This window comes from Engystomops pustulosus, chromosome 5 (genome assembly GCF_040894005.1).
Source record: "Engystomops pustulosus chromosome 5, aEngPut4.maternal, whole genome shotgun sequence".
Taxonomy (NCBI): domain Eukaryota; kingdom Metazoa; phylum Chordata; class Amphibia; order Anura; family Leptodactylidae; genus Engystomops; species Engystomops pustulosus.
The window spans coordinates 42619007-42634277 of NC_092415.1; the positions used below are offsets into that span (position 1 = coordinate 42619007).

A 15271-nucleotide genomic window follows, 5' to 3' on the forward strand; every position below is an offset into this window, starting at 1 on the left:
GCGGCCAGATATACGTTTCCATAACGTTTGTGTGCGAAGGGCCCTAAAGACAATAAACTACTTTAAAAACTTTTCACACAAAAATACTGAATCCAGTATAAAAGTCTATTCAGCATCTCCCTTTTTACTTTAGGCCTAGTTCACACCTGCACCCTGTTTTAAGAAACTGAAGGTGAATGGAAAGTCTTTGTTCACCTTTGTTGCCCATACTCTTTAATGGACCCTCGGTTATATGAACTATCTATAGCATAATAAAGTTGAGGGCTGCTGCTCTAGTTTTTCCACTAATAAATAATGTAGTGTGGTAAAGAACCTGGCGAACACAAGTGTGAACCAAGCTGTAGACCGACTGCATGAGAACGTTCATGGGCTCCCTGTGAAACAGACCCGACACAACCAGTACAGGGCTGGAGTCCTTGCATCTTACAGAAATATGATACAAGGACTCCCTGTCTGCCAACCAAACTACAGCAACAAAACTGTATTGATTCTTACAGAAACGGCTCTGCAGTCTGCTGGCAGACAGGGATACCTCGCATCATATTTTGGTACATGCAAAGATTCCAGTCCTGTGCAATGTCTGCAGTCCATGGCATTGGACCAGCATATGGGTCAGTTTCCACAGCCTGCACACGGTCGCCTACAGTCGGCCTTTCCCTTGTATATACTATGTACAAATACAGAATAATATAGGAGACCTGATAGTGGTTCTTATTAGCATTTCAGCCAGTAAGTAATATAGGGTTAAGTAAAAAGTGACATCCTTCACTTCATTTTTGGTCAAACTGTGCATTTTGTGAATTTTGGCATAAAGCATGACTTACAACTGCGAAAGAAGGATTTGTTCTTAGTCATTGATGTGTCAGGAATGGATCCATGCTGTTAACTTCTGATTCATGATTTACTTTGACAAAAGAGCTCTGGATTTTTGGTCACTAGCCGAAGTTAGTGCAAGAAATTTCATGGCAATGGCTTCCCCGGCCGAGCTTTGATTATTTGCAGATGTTTGTCAGATCTTGGTCAACAGATTCATGTGCCAAGGCTTTAATGGGGAATAGGAAACTGCTATAACAAAGTCCACTAACTCGTACTGGTGCCGAAATGTGCTTTTTTATTGGACTTAAACCATAACCAAAACTAGCCCATTATTGGTCTACAGAAAACATGGAATATCCCAGATTACCCATATTACTTATCCAAAACTTATAATCATCAAAGCCTCTAAAGTCAATTTATTTATAGAATTTTGGGAACGCACTGTTCCCTTCTTCAGGTCCAAAGATTAAACAGACAATCGAGATAAGGGGTAAAACTGTGAGAGCAATCCTCCTTAATTCAGTGTGGATTGGCTCACTTGGTTACCAGCAGGTCGGGTGCTCTTAGGTAGATATATTTTGAGTTTGTTGTGGTGCTTGGCATTCATGGTCTGTATGTGTGTCGCTTGTCTCCCATAGATGTTACATCCTTACTAATGACACCGTACACTGTGAGAGGGAACTGTACCATTCGAGCAGAGCCTGGAAGGACCACAAAGCTTACATTGACAAGGAGGTAACTCATTATGAAAGACCTTAACTTTTCCTGCTCTTATTATTTCTGATGTATGAGTTGGAGCCCTGCTACTGTTTTGGGTCTCATGTGCATAAACGTTACCTTCTATGGGCTGTTATAACCACTGTTATGGTCTCCGTGGCCCATGGATGAGATGACTGGTTGAGTCACAAACATGGGCAGGAATAACCAGACAGAACAACAAATTTCTACTTTCATTGACGTGGGAGTGGATTTAACACTTCAGTGATACACGGACTGCAAACAATGGACCATGGGTTGTTGTGGCCAGTGAACACACACATTTTTGTGCAACTACCCTTTCTTTAGAATAAATGACCAAATATCTAGACAAAAACTGTTAACAAAGTTTCCGGCAGTTGAAAGAACCTTTAAGAACCTCCATGGTTACATCATCACGGGTCTTGGAAGGATGAGAACTTAATTCTCTCTACACTCTGTGAAATTTTATGTGCTTATTTTTTTATCAGATTGAAGCATTACAGGATAAAATAAAGAATTTAAGAGAAGTTCGAGGTCATCTGAAGAGGAGAAAGCCAGATGAATGCGACTGTAGCAAGTCTGGGTGAGATTTCTCCTCCTTGTCATTCTGTCACTCCTGTTAGTTCATGTTTAACGGGGGAACTGTTGTCATGAAAATTAAGTATAATCTTCAGGCATCATGTTCTAGAGCCGGAGGAGATGAGCAGATTGTATAAATATCCTATCTGCAGGCAGTTTAATATAGAACTAAGTAGAGAAGTGGATTGTAGTCTCCTATAAGAAGGCAGCATGTTATGTATCAGCAGAGCTGAGCAGATTGTCCAGTGTCCTAACTGCAAGTGGCAAGTTATAGAGCAGGAGGAGCTGAGCAAATTGTACATGGTTTCCTATTTGCAGGCAGCATGGCATAGAGCAGTGATGGCGAACCTTTTAGAGACGGAGTGCCCAAACTAAAACCAAGACCCACTTATTTATCGTAAAGTGCCAACACAGAAATTTTATTTGTGATTTATACTCCCTGCTTTGTCACTTTCATTCATAATCGCAACCTGAGAACACCAATAAAGCAGAAAATAGAAGAAATGTGGATGATCATTGTAGCTTCCCTCCAGGGTCCCATAAACAGGAAGAATTGTCAGGGCCGGATCAGGAGCTACAATGCTAATGCAGATCTGTCCTCAGCTTCCCACTCCTCCAATAGTCCCAGGTAGCACTGTCACTCTAACATAGCTCTGTGCACAGCAAGTCCTGGGCTGTTTGGGTCTGCAGGAAAATACCTGGATTCCTCTCTAGTGATGGCCTGGGTGCCCACAGAAAAGGCTCCGAGTGCCACCTCTGGCACCCGTGCCATAGGTTCGCCACCACTGGCATAGAGAATGGGGAGCTGAGCAGATTGTATATAGTGTCCTATCTGCAGGCAGCATGTTATAGAGCGGGGTAAGCTGAGCAGATTGTATATAGTGTCCTATTTGCAGGCAGCATGTTATAGAGAAGGATGAGCTGAGCAGATTGTATACAGTGTCCTATCTGCAGGCTACATGTTATAGAGAATGGGGAGCTGAGCAGATTGTATATAGTATCCTATCTGCAGGCTACATGTTAAGAAGGGGGAGGTGAGGGGATTGTACATGGTGTCCAAACTGCAAATAGCATGTTATAGAGCATTGGGAACTCATATCAAATATACTGGAAACTATTCAATGTAGTATAACTTGCTAATTGGAATTATTAGTTGTGTACATATACGAAGGATCCCAGTCCTCAATACCACCTGCTAAACTCCTTAGCCAAGTCAATAAGTTGTACTCAATCATTCTCACAACATAAACAATACTTTTAAAAACAAATTAGTGACCGGTTCCCTTTTAAATCCCTTTAGTATGTGCAACTATGGGGAATTCATGTTTTTCTGTAATAACCTGTAATAATATATCATCCAGATAATAAGAGAGCAGCTAAATGTAATGTAATGTGAGGGCAGTAGTTGAGGTGTGTGTAGAATTACTGATTATTAGCCAGCTAGATGAAACTATCCCGCATGTCGCATTGCACTGAAGATTTATAACCTCATTAATTCTCCACATTAACTGGCATAAAAGTAAGTTTTAATTAAAGTGATGTTTGTCTGTATTGCAGGTTTTATAAAAAGGAGAAAGGAGTTAGGACTCAGGTTAAGATTAAAAGCCACATCCATCCATTCAAGTAAGCATCATAAATCCATCATTAATCGCATCACATATGGAGTCTCCTCTCTATAAGTTGTTCTTCATTCAGTCACATCCACTCCTGCATGGGGATGATCACTGGCAGTCCAACTAGTCACAAAATCTGAGGTCTGCAGGTTCCCCATGGGATTGGAGCAGAGGTTTGGAAGGTTGAACCCTGCTTTGTTCACTTTTAAGAAACAGCAGCTCCATAGAGGTAAAAGGACCTTTGATCTCTTAGGGTCTTGATGCTGGGATAACAAGCAATCTAGACAACCGGGTCCTGGAAGTGTGAATGGAGCAACCTCCTGTTCTTGGGATCGAATTCAACGCATTTATTACAGTATATTGGTATTTGTTCCAATTGGTCACCTTCTAAAATAGAGTCTGGAGAATACATACAACTCACGAATGAACAGTTATTTAAGTCAGAACATCAGTATCTATAAAATATGAACATGCCTATCGATATTCTTAATGGGGATGTCCTATATAACCTATATCCAACCATTGCTTCTGTCTGGGTAGCCACTTATTATACTCCGGTCTTCTCCTAGAATAAGTTACTCAGAGATACAAAGACCAGCAACCTTGCACAATAGTAAAGGTGTTTTCTTCTGCAGGGAAGGTGCTCAGGAGGTTGACAATAAGTTACAGATCTTTAAGGAGAACCGTAGACGGAAAAAGGAGAGGAAGGAAAAGAAACGTCAGAAAAAAGGAGAAGAATGCAGCCTTCCCGGACTCACCTGCTTCACCCATGACAACAACCACTGGCAGACTGCTCCTTTCTGGAATTGTAAGACTTACTGATCTTTATTCCCTCATTTTAGCGAGATTGTGAACTAGTCTATTCCAATATATTCTATAGGAGGTGGTGGGACCCTTAGATATCACATTTATCATGCATCTGTTGGACAGAAGATCAATTTAAAGCTTTGTGTTACCTTCACATTTTCCAATCTTTCGTATGTTTCTCTACTGAGTTCGGTACAGTCAATTTTTTTTTCCACCCACCCACCATTCCAAGACAATCAGTTCCAAAAGTTTTGGCTGTGTAACATAGGTAGTACCAGGATTTAATATTTATTAACTTACTGTTCACTTCTACATACATCATCTGTGTACATTCATCTCACATCCCTCCTCCTCTGTGTTCACAGTGGGATCGTTCTGTGCCTGTACCAGCTCCAACAATAACACATACTGGTGCCTGAGAACTGTCAATGAGACTCACAATTTTCTGTTTTGCGAATTTGCAACCGGATTCTTGGAATATTTTGATATGAACCTCGACCCATATCAGGTAAAGACATAAAGGATTATTTACATGTTGAGTTATTCTACTATGATTCTCTCGTCTGCTGAAGCCTGAACGACATCATTAAGGAGGTTATTTGCTCTTCTATCTCCTCACAGTTGACCCTAATTAATAATATCTTAATTATTGTTATTATTTACCTTGTATTAACTTTTAGGAGCTCTTGTTTTTTTCAGTGAGCAGTGGTCTCCACCCTGGAGCTCTTTTATTATAGTTACAGCTGCTATCATCCCCTGAGCCACAGGTTTGAGATCACTGGCCTGAAACCTAAAGACCCTGCTCAGATCATGTTATTGGCTTCCACTTAAAAGTGTATGCTGGAAAAAGCTCCTGCAACTTGTAACTAAGCTTGAAAGCTTATAGGAGTGGCCTCTGCTAGGTCATCACACTGCAATTTTTTTTTTCAGAACTTTAGCCAACGTATTCCCCTATATGCCGATACAGTGGGTATGGAAAGTATTCAGACTTCTTTACATTTTTCACTCTTTATTTCATTGCAGCCAGTTGGTAACCTCAAAAAAGTTATTTTCTTGCTCCTTAATGTACACTCTGCCCCCATCTTCACAAATATTTTTGCTAGTTTATTAAGCCAGAAAAGCTGAAATATCACATAGTCATAAGTATTCAGACCCTTTGCTGTGACACTAATACTTAATTCACAATGCTTTCCATTGTCTTCTGATCCTGTACATTAATGAGCCAAAAAAGAACTTTGTTGATCTGAATTATTGACTGCAATAAAATAAAGAGTGAAACTTTTAAAGGGGTCTGCATACTTTCCGTACCCACTGTACATTGGAAGTGGTTGCAGGCCTCCACGAAAGGTATATACTTAGGGAGCTTTTTCATGGTGTATATGTCAAAAAAGAAGCCATTATTATGATCTCAACAGGACCCTAGCAACCTATGATGTGTTTTCTTGCAGATGTTGTATTTCTCTGTCTGGAAATTTTGGACAGCCTTAACATTTCATCACCCGTTGACAAGGCTGCACTGTATGGAAGTGCCATAGAGAAGACCAGGAGTACATTTCCATCAGCTGATTTAGAACTAGGGCATCAGATTTGTAACGTACTTTAGAGAGTGGACCCCCTATCGGTGTAAAGCATTGTAATGCAGCGGTATCCCTGTGACATCTTACCATTGGCCATAAGCAATTCATGTATGGAATACAGGGTAGTGCTGTATTATAGGATTAGTCTAGCCTGGAAGCAACATTGTGTATTATGGCATCCAGTGGAGTATTGCGCTCTTTCCCTTTTTCGAATAAAGAACAATGGAGCCCCATAAAAGTCTACTAAGACCCCATGATGGCTTTTTACGACTAAGAGTTACAAAGCCGCTAAAGGACCTTATTGATGATGGAGCGTTCCCCCAAACCTAGACTATCTTATTTTCTTCACAGTTAACAAATGCTGTACACACTGTAGAGAGAGGAATATTGAACCAACTTCACATACAACTGATGGAGCTAAGAAGTTGCCAAGGTCATCGACAGTGCAACCCAAGGTCAAAAGGATTAGATACAGGTAACTTGATGTTCAATGTATGGTCATTGTGTAGGGCCTTGTTAAAATTGTAAGGATGTAATATTTGGTTTATTACAGGGGCTAAGGGACCACTGAGGGATATAGCTGCACCTCTTCTGTATATATGTGCAGCGGAGTACTAAATAATAACACCCAGCTTCTTAGTTCCTCTCTATAGGGTTCTTCCTAGAAAGGTCTAACCTAGACAGCAAAGCTTCTGGCCATCATTGGCTTCTTGGCTAACAGCTACTAGGCTCAACCTAGACAGGGGCTGCCAACTAACCCGCTGACACCTTGTATAGTGCAATATATCCTTTTCCTGACATAAATATTACAAAATGATTTTTAAAAACCTTTGATTTTTTTTGCACCCTTTTAAAATCAAGAGTTGATACGCTACTGCAGATCAAACTGAACCACGATAATAATGAATTCTGCCATTCAAATAATCAGCATTCAGTTTTATGTATTTGAGATGGTGCATGCTGATGGCCAGAAAAAAAATGGCTTCCTGAGGCAACAGGTTCAACTTAATTCTTCCTATTAGAAGACGCAATCTACTTTTTGTGATTGATTTCTCTTCCAAACGTTAACAAACGTTACTCTTGTATTTTCCTATATCAGGAAGTAAAGATGGAGGAACCTATGATCCACACAGGTATATGTCCTTTTTCTTATTTATCCTTCTCAGCAGCTTCTTCCAAATAATTGCATGATCAGCCCATTCTGACTAATGTTTGTATCTTGGCACATGGCGTAGCTTTTGGTGCATGCAAATTCTAATCTAACCATGGTTTCCTTTTATGGTCAGTGGTTTGAGGCCTACCATTATTCACTTAATCTCATCTTCTCAGAAGGAATTCATGCATCTCATTTCATGCTTGTGATTTCTGATTTTTCAACATACAAATACATACTTTGGTTTTCATTATACGTGGCGATAAAAGCAGAGTATTAAGTTTCCTTTTTCATAGGTTTATTTGGCACTTTATTTTATATCATGTTATTTTATCATGTTATACAGAGATTTGTTGTTGTTATATGTAAGTACATGTTCCTGCTAAGATGTACAAGTATTTCTGCCTGCATGAAGACCTTGAGTATGCATGTACAACCATAGCGTTAGGTGACAGAAGTAGTTAAAAATTCAGAAAGAACTTTGTTTTGGTTCATAATAGAAGGTTAATGAATTGCCGAGCGCATATAATCCCTGGTTTATTTGCTAGAAATGTCAGGGTTAATTATGTGCAATACCATGATTAACCACATGGTGAGCTGTTCAGGAGAAAGATCTCTAGCTGCAGCAAGCGTTATATATTCTCAGTTTAGTTACCAAGGTGTGATGTAATAGTATGTCACACGCCAATTCCCGCTGTATGGAGAGGGCATATTGCAGCAAGCACCCACCGGTAACACTCGCAGTCGGTGCTGGCACTTATCGTGGGTGTTAACCATGTTAATGCCTCCTGCAAAGCTCCGGGAAGCATTTAAATCCAGGTGGCGCGTGGACACCACCATATTGGATTCGATTGCCGCCCCCTGTAAGTTCATCAAGGGGCGGCGATTGGTTACTATGACAGCCTTGGGTCATACAAAGACCCAAGGCTGTCTGGTTTTAGCCCATTTATTACAACGTGGGATTTGCACAGTGTAATAGATGATGTGTAAATTCCTGATATTCTGCCATACTGTAGTATCAGTACATCAGACAACCTAGGGTTAAAGTACCCTAGGGGGTCTGAAAAATAGTAAAAAAAAAATGTAAAAAACTCAAATAGTAAAAATCTTAAAATTAAAATCGCTCTCCTTTTCCGAGAACTTGTATAAATCTAAACTGTAAAAATCATAAATATGATGGGTATAGCCGTGTCCCAAAATGTCCGATCTATCAAAATATAATAACGGTTATTCCCAGCGTTAACCCCGTAACGGAAAATAGCGCTCAAAGTTCAAAATGCCACTTTTTTGCCATTTTTGCAGAAATACTATTGGTGAGTATGAATTAATAAAACTTAACTTTTTTAACGGCCAGAGAACTGGCAAACTGCACAAACAAACTACTACTGCACGAATTTATCACCTGTGGATCCACCTTGTTTCTAGATATCTGTTCACTATTGCAGGCAAGTGTCCATAAGGCCAATAGGGAGGAGTATGTAGAAATTTCCACTGGCAGAAATGGAGAAAGACGATAAAAAAGACAGGACAGGGTAGTGGGATGCAATGTATGGACTAAAATGACAATCGTAATGATGGGCAGAACCCTAATCAGACCCTATGGGGGAGATTTATCATCAATTTTATGAGGTAAAGCTGTTCCAGCTGCCCATGAAAACCAATCAGAGCTTGGCTTTAATTTTACAAATGGCTGTGGGAAAATGAAAGCTGAGCGCTCATTGGTTGCCATGGGTAACTAGAACAGTTCTGCTTTAAGAGACTTATGATAAATCTCCCCCTATATGTATGATAGGGGCCTAGGTTGCCCTAATATCCTCACCTCGGAGCCGCAGCCCGACCGGAACCGGTTCCTAGGCTAAACAAGCACAGGGCAGTATGCCCATATAAAGAAATTAGCAGCGTGTAAGATATTGGTCGGAAACCACCTGTCGGCACAGGGTCATCAGGGGTATAGTTAATGACCACTATGCAAAATGATAATCAAAAAGTAAGAGACCACACGATCCAAATATTCATTGTTCGTTGTCTATGTCAGCACATGATAGGTCTGACATACCAGAACGATGGATCATGAGGGGATCGGTATAGGTGGCACAAACGCTGAGTGTGCGTGGTCTCCGGTTCAGTGGACCGCTGTGGCTCCGAGGTTAGGATATTAGGGCAACCTAGGCCCCTATCATATATATAGGGCCTAATTAGGGTTCTGTCCATCATTACTATTGTCCCCTCCTGACATTGGAGTCCATTCGTTGCATCCCACTTCTCTGTTCTGTCTTTTTTATTGTCTTTTTCTATTTCTGCAACTTATTTATCTTTCATAGATTTTTAAGACTTTTAATAATAAAGTTACATTTTATTAATTCATACTCACCGATTGTATTTCTGCTTTGAACATTGTGGTTTAGTAGTGCTGGGAGTTTTGACTACAACCAGCCAACCAATCCCTTTTTGTATCAGTATTTTTTTGCCTTTTTGAAAAACATAAAAAATTCTATAAAAAGCGATCAAGGCGCCGTACAGTCCTTAAAATGGTAGCATTGAAAACGTTGTCAACAGTCACAAAAATGATACCACACAGACCACCGTACACCGAAGTATGAAAAAGTTATTAGTGCCAGAAGATGGCAAAATGAAGATTTTTTTTTTCCTTTGTACAGGAAGTTTTTATTTTTGAAAATGTATGAAAACATTATAAAACCTATATAAATTTGGTATCCCTGTGAACGCACTGACCCAAACAATAAAGTAGACATGTCACTTGGAGCACATAGTGAAAGACGTAAAATCCAAGCCCACAAGAGTATGGCGTAGATGCATTTTTTTCACCAATTTCACTCCATTTGGAATTCTTTTACTGCCACTATGAAGTGCAATTTGTTACGCAGAAAACAAGCCCTTACACAGCTCTTTACATGGAAAAATTAAAAAAGGAAAGATTTTAAAAGTGAAAAGTGGAAACGCAAAAACTAAAAAGGAATACCATGTATGAATATATTTAGCAGCGGTTAATTGATGAGGCACTTGGGGTATCTGTACAGGTGAAGTAAATGTTTACGATGTGGGTCATTATGATCTAAGCCACCATACACATTAGACCAAATTATTTAACTTATTCACAGCAATTGCTTCCTGAAAGTACATGTTAAGGTTAACGAAGGGCTCTTTCACATTGGCGTTGTTTTTCTTGTCTGTTGTTTCGTTTTTTCCACCGATGCCTTTACAAAGTCATTGATTTTTACGGGTGTTTTCACATTGGCTAGTATTGTCCGTAGAAAAAATTATGAAACCTGGCCTATTTTTTTTCACAAATGCTGATCATGGAAGGCAATAAAAGTCTATGGGTCTGCAAAAAAAACCCCGATGCAACATCCCTTTATTTTTTCACTGATGAGGCTGAAAAAACAGGCGTGATTGCAAAGCAGTGTTTTTTTGCGGATCTGGAGACAAAACAGAAGAAAAACGGAGACACGATGGAGACAAAACCAACAACTGTACAACTGAAGCTGAACACCAACGCCAATGTGAAAGAGCTCTTAGTGTGTTTAGTTTAAAGGAAATATACCACCATGATGAAAGATTGTGAACCCGGAGCCCCTCCAGCTAATTTGCTAAATTTAAAGGACTTTTTTTTTTTGTAAAAACAAGGGCATAAGAAGCTAAAAGAAGAGCAGATCCTGCCAGAGGGAGCACACACCTGTATGTCCGTGTGCTTGGTGTACAATCCTTCATCCTGGTGGTAGATGCCCTTTAATGTCAATAGGGGGACATGTCTCTGGTAGCAATTCTCTCTATTACAACAAAGGTTTCAATATTTCTGATCCTATTTCCCTGAACTCAATACATTGGGTTGTCTGCCAATCCTGCTAAAATTATTGGGTTCTGTAAGCTATAAGCATGTTACGCTCGAGGTTTGTAACATTCGATACTTGTAAATAGTTTAATTAAATTATTTTTTTTACTTCTATTCATGGTATAATCCTAAAGGGCACATGCCAGATTGCATCCATCACACCAACCTATAGGCAGCATGTTATAGAGCAGGAGGAGCCGAGTTTATTGTACATTGTGTCCTTTCTGTAGGCAGCAAGTTACAGAACAGGAGGAATAACAATCTAGCAGCAAGCGTTTCGTATTCAATAAAATCTTGCAGCATTTAGTTGAAAACACATCAGTTATTTCAGCTGATATGTGTATTGTACCTGCAACCTTGATTTTATGACTTGACAGAATGTCCTAATAAAGTAGACTGCAAGACTTTGTTGAATAAAAAGCACTTGGAGCTGCATAGTTATTTTTCCAGGCCATTGCATCTTTTCCTCCAGTCTGAGGAGAGATCCACTGCACATCCAGTGCCTGTTACCGTGTTATCGGTAAGCTGGATACTAAGTTTCTTTGTTTTGTAGCATGTTATAGAGCAGGACGAGCTAAACGGTTTTCGGTTTTCTGCAGACAGCAGTACAGCATAGCATCTCCTTCTGCTCTGTGAACTTCTTCCCAAAGATTATAGACTGGTTCCCTTTAATTTATCGTAAAAGTCTGTGGCATGGACCGACAACACTGCTGGGGGGCAAAACTCCTTACATGATAGCAATCTATTATATAAAGAGAGTTCCTGATTTTTTTTTTTTACTACATGGCAGGAACTCTTTATGTCATAGATTGTTATCATGTAAGAAGTTCCGTCACCAGCAGTGTTGTCAGTTCGTGCCCGGCTTGTGGTCCTCTGACCGACAATGAGAATGTGAAACAGGCCTTAGGTGGGTAAACCACTTTTTTGTCTCTCTTCACAATATTTTATCATATTTCTTAGCCCTTTTTAGACATATTTATAAAAATTAAGTTGAAACACATGCAATTTCCCCATATCAATCCGTTTTCAATTTTCATTTTTCCAGCGATATTTTGAAACTAAAAAAGTAAGTGATCTAATTTGTTGTTGTGACCATCTTCCTCATCATTGGTCATCAGCACTATTTATGCATGTGCACATTACTAAATTTTAAGTTGTGATCCATCCATCAATACAGAAGCATTACCATATTTTCATAATTTCAAAAAATATTGTCTTCCCTTGTTGACATCTTCATTTCCATATATATAGAGTTTAATATGCTAATATATTACTTGAATCTCACAACTCCAATTTTTGGTTTTGCAGAGGACAACTTTGGGACGGATGGGAAGGTTAACCTGCCAAATTTCACAGAGGATGTTGACTGGAAAGGACTGGAAGATTTGTACAGCGTAAATGAAAGCTTGTATGGCTACAGAAACAACTACAGGCTTAGTCCGGATGACTGGGCCAATTACTTGAAGGATGTAGATAGAATTTTTGCACTGCTGAACACTATCCCTAAAAAAAATACAGCAAATACAACTGTGGTTGAACGAACTTCTGGGCCTTCCGATACTTCAACTCTGGTGGAAATGTCCTCTGCTGACTCTGAAGACGAATTTAGTGGTGTAGTTGCAGAAGAAAGGGAACCGAAAATGGAAGCCAACTTTGGTATCTTGAATTTGAGCACAGTGATATTTCATCACGAGAAAAAACTTGAAACAAATAACGATATTCCTGAGAGGAAAAAAACTAACCCGGCACACTGGATTGAGAATAAATCCGAAAAATGGAAAGACCATGTAGGTTTAGATACTTATGAAATGGATTTCAGTGGAAATGGGTTTACGGAACTAGAATCCAAGCATTCTTTAAATATTAAGACTATTAGTTATATCCCAACAGAAAATCAAAAACATCTCGGTCATGCAAGTGAAGATATATTTGGAGATCAGATATACCTTCCCATTGACTCCATGAATCAACAGAAAAGCAACGTCTCGGCTACAGATCAGGTGTACGATTATGACGATCAAGAAAGCACAAAAGTCAGACCCACAAAGAATTCTCCAGACGATACAACCACAGACTTTGACGTAGAAGGCAGCGCCTGACCACTGGCCTCTTCTATCTAAGCGGTCATCAATTTGTGGCACTTGACATTCCAGATTTGGTGCTCTTTACAGTTTCTTTTATCGGATTGTAACTTGTGCAATTGGTTTCACCCATCCGTTAGTTACATCACAAAGTTTTTTACTATTACCGTATTGTTAACACGTTCTGTTTTATTTTCTGTTCACAGTTTTGGGCTCGTGTTTGTGTCTTTTTAAATACCACCAATTATCTTCCATCCCCACTAAATATTTTTGTTTTTACATTTTATTTTCTAACCACTGGAATTTCTTAATTAAACTAATTTTGCACTTTTTAAAGCTTTTCAAGCTTGATCAAAGTTTTTTTTGTTTCCCTTTTACTTTCATCTCTGTATCTTATTAGTGTGAAGAATTGTGCATAGGAAACAAAAAAAAAAAATTATGTGCCAAAAATGTGCCTTAAAAGATTGCATCTAAGTCTTGCATGTACCTAACTATATATATGTGCAAATATATAACAGGAGTGTTATGGATGGTAATCGGTAAAAACGAACACATGGCACATTGTATGACAAAAAAAACATCAGTAATTTTGGGTAAAGAGCTTACTGATCTAAAAAAGCATACTCACGGTTTACCTCAAGTCTTGCTTTACCAGATTTATTAGAGAATTTTTTTTAGATTCAACATGAGACATGAAAACCTGGATCACAGTTCTATGGACTAATCAATATTTTTGCCCCTTCCCCCATGGTCTGTGTACATATGCTAAGTTACTTGTTGCCATGCATGTCATCAACATGATGGCGGTACATACATATTTATGGTGATGAAAGTACTTCTTTCTCCTTTTGTAAATAGATTTCAGATTATAGGTTTTGTGTTTTTTTTTTTTTTTTTTTTTTTTTTTAAATCATGTATAGTATCTGTTATACTTTTATAGAACAACTCTGGCTTCAGGAAAGCCACGAAGCAACGTTTCTTCAAATAAAAAATGTGCTTTAATTTTACCAGCTGAAACTTTATTTAAGTTGTGTTTGTGTAATTACTATTACGTTAGTTCCTTTGTATGTGCAAATGGGTTTTATTCTTTTGTTTTAGGGCAAATTTGCATTGACCATAAGTTGCAATATTTTTTCGCTAAATCCTATAATTTAAGGAAAAAACTAAAACGAAGACCTCATGCTACAAGCAGTCAACACTAAGCAAGTTGATCGGTAGATCAAAGACAATTTAAAGGGGTATTCTCATCTGCACATTTAATTAACCTGCCCTATATACCGGTATAAATCTTTTAAAGCGTAACTGTAAAGTTTCTTGACAAAAAATACTAATGGCACAGCTGGAGGGAGCCTTTGACATAAATTCCAACAATCATGATTCTAACTTCCTATCCTGAAATATAGGGCTAATCATAGCTGGATTAAAGGTGGTGGAGGCCCCTGGGTGCAAACAGGTGGGGATCCTCCCCACCATTTTTTTTTAATTTTTTTTTTAAATTCAAGTAAATGTTGCTGGTAATAAATATATACAGCCCTCAGGTAATACACATATCTATTAATCTCCCCCAGTAATAAATATATAAATATATATTCAGTCCTCCCCCGTAATAAATATATCCATCCCCTTGTACTAACTATATCCAGCCCCCCTATAATAAATATATCCAGCCCCCCTATAATAAATATATCCAGCCCCCTATAATAAATACATACAGCCCCCCTATAATAAATACATACTGTATGTGATGTATACATTTATTTACAGCCATCAGTAAAATAATAAAATTGTATTTGCCTTGCCCAGATGTGTGTTTCAACCTCCTGCTCCCTCGCGCTGTCCGCATACTGGTGCTAGCAGCGCAGTGTGTGATATCACTGCACCGCCAGCTACAGGACTCCAACGTCCTCGATGCAATCCAATGGTCTATGGCAAAGCAAGGAACTTACTGTTCTCTTTCTCTGCCATAGACTTAAGTCTATTGGATACCTCCAGATTCTCTGAACTGGCTGTTGAAGCCAGAAAAAGCCAGAGAGTCGGACCCGCACAATATTGTAGTT

The 15271-nt window shown here is 39.0% G+C and overlaps 1 protein-coding gene across 8 annotated transcripts in view; it reads left to right on the plus strand.

The window, feature by feature from the left end:
* Nucleotides 1-14221, plus strand: part of SULF1 (sulfatase 1) — a 92488-nt gene extending 78267 nt beyond the window's left edge. For 3 of the 8 annotated variants that reach the window (XM_072151752.1, XM_072151753.1, XM_072151750.1), the window contains exons 14-20: nt 1455-1551; nt 2043-2137; nt 3691-3756; nt 4382-4554; nt 4919-5061; nt 6482-6605; nt 12442-14221. In XM_072151752.1, the coding sequence (XP_072007853.1) occupies nt 1455-1551; nt 2043-2137; nt 3691-3756; nt 4382-4554; nt 4919-5061; nt 6482-6605; nt 12442-13232 (1489 nt within the window). In that variant the 3' untranslated portion in view covers nt 13233-14221. Of the gene's footprint in view, nt 1-1454; nt 1552-2042; nt 2138-3690; nt 3757-4381; nt 4555-4918; nt 5062-6481; nt 6606-7229; nt 7264-12178; nt 12200-12441 lie in introns of all 8 variants that reach the window. The other 5 variants (XM_072151756.1, XM_072151755.1, XM_072151758.1 and 2 more) reach the window with 3 other exon arrangements.
* Nucleotides 14222-15271: the final 1050 nt, after the last annotated feature.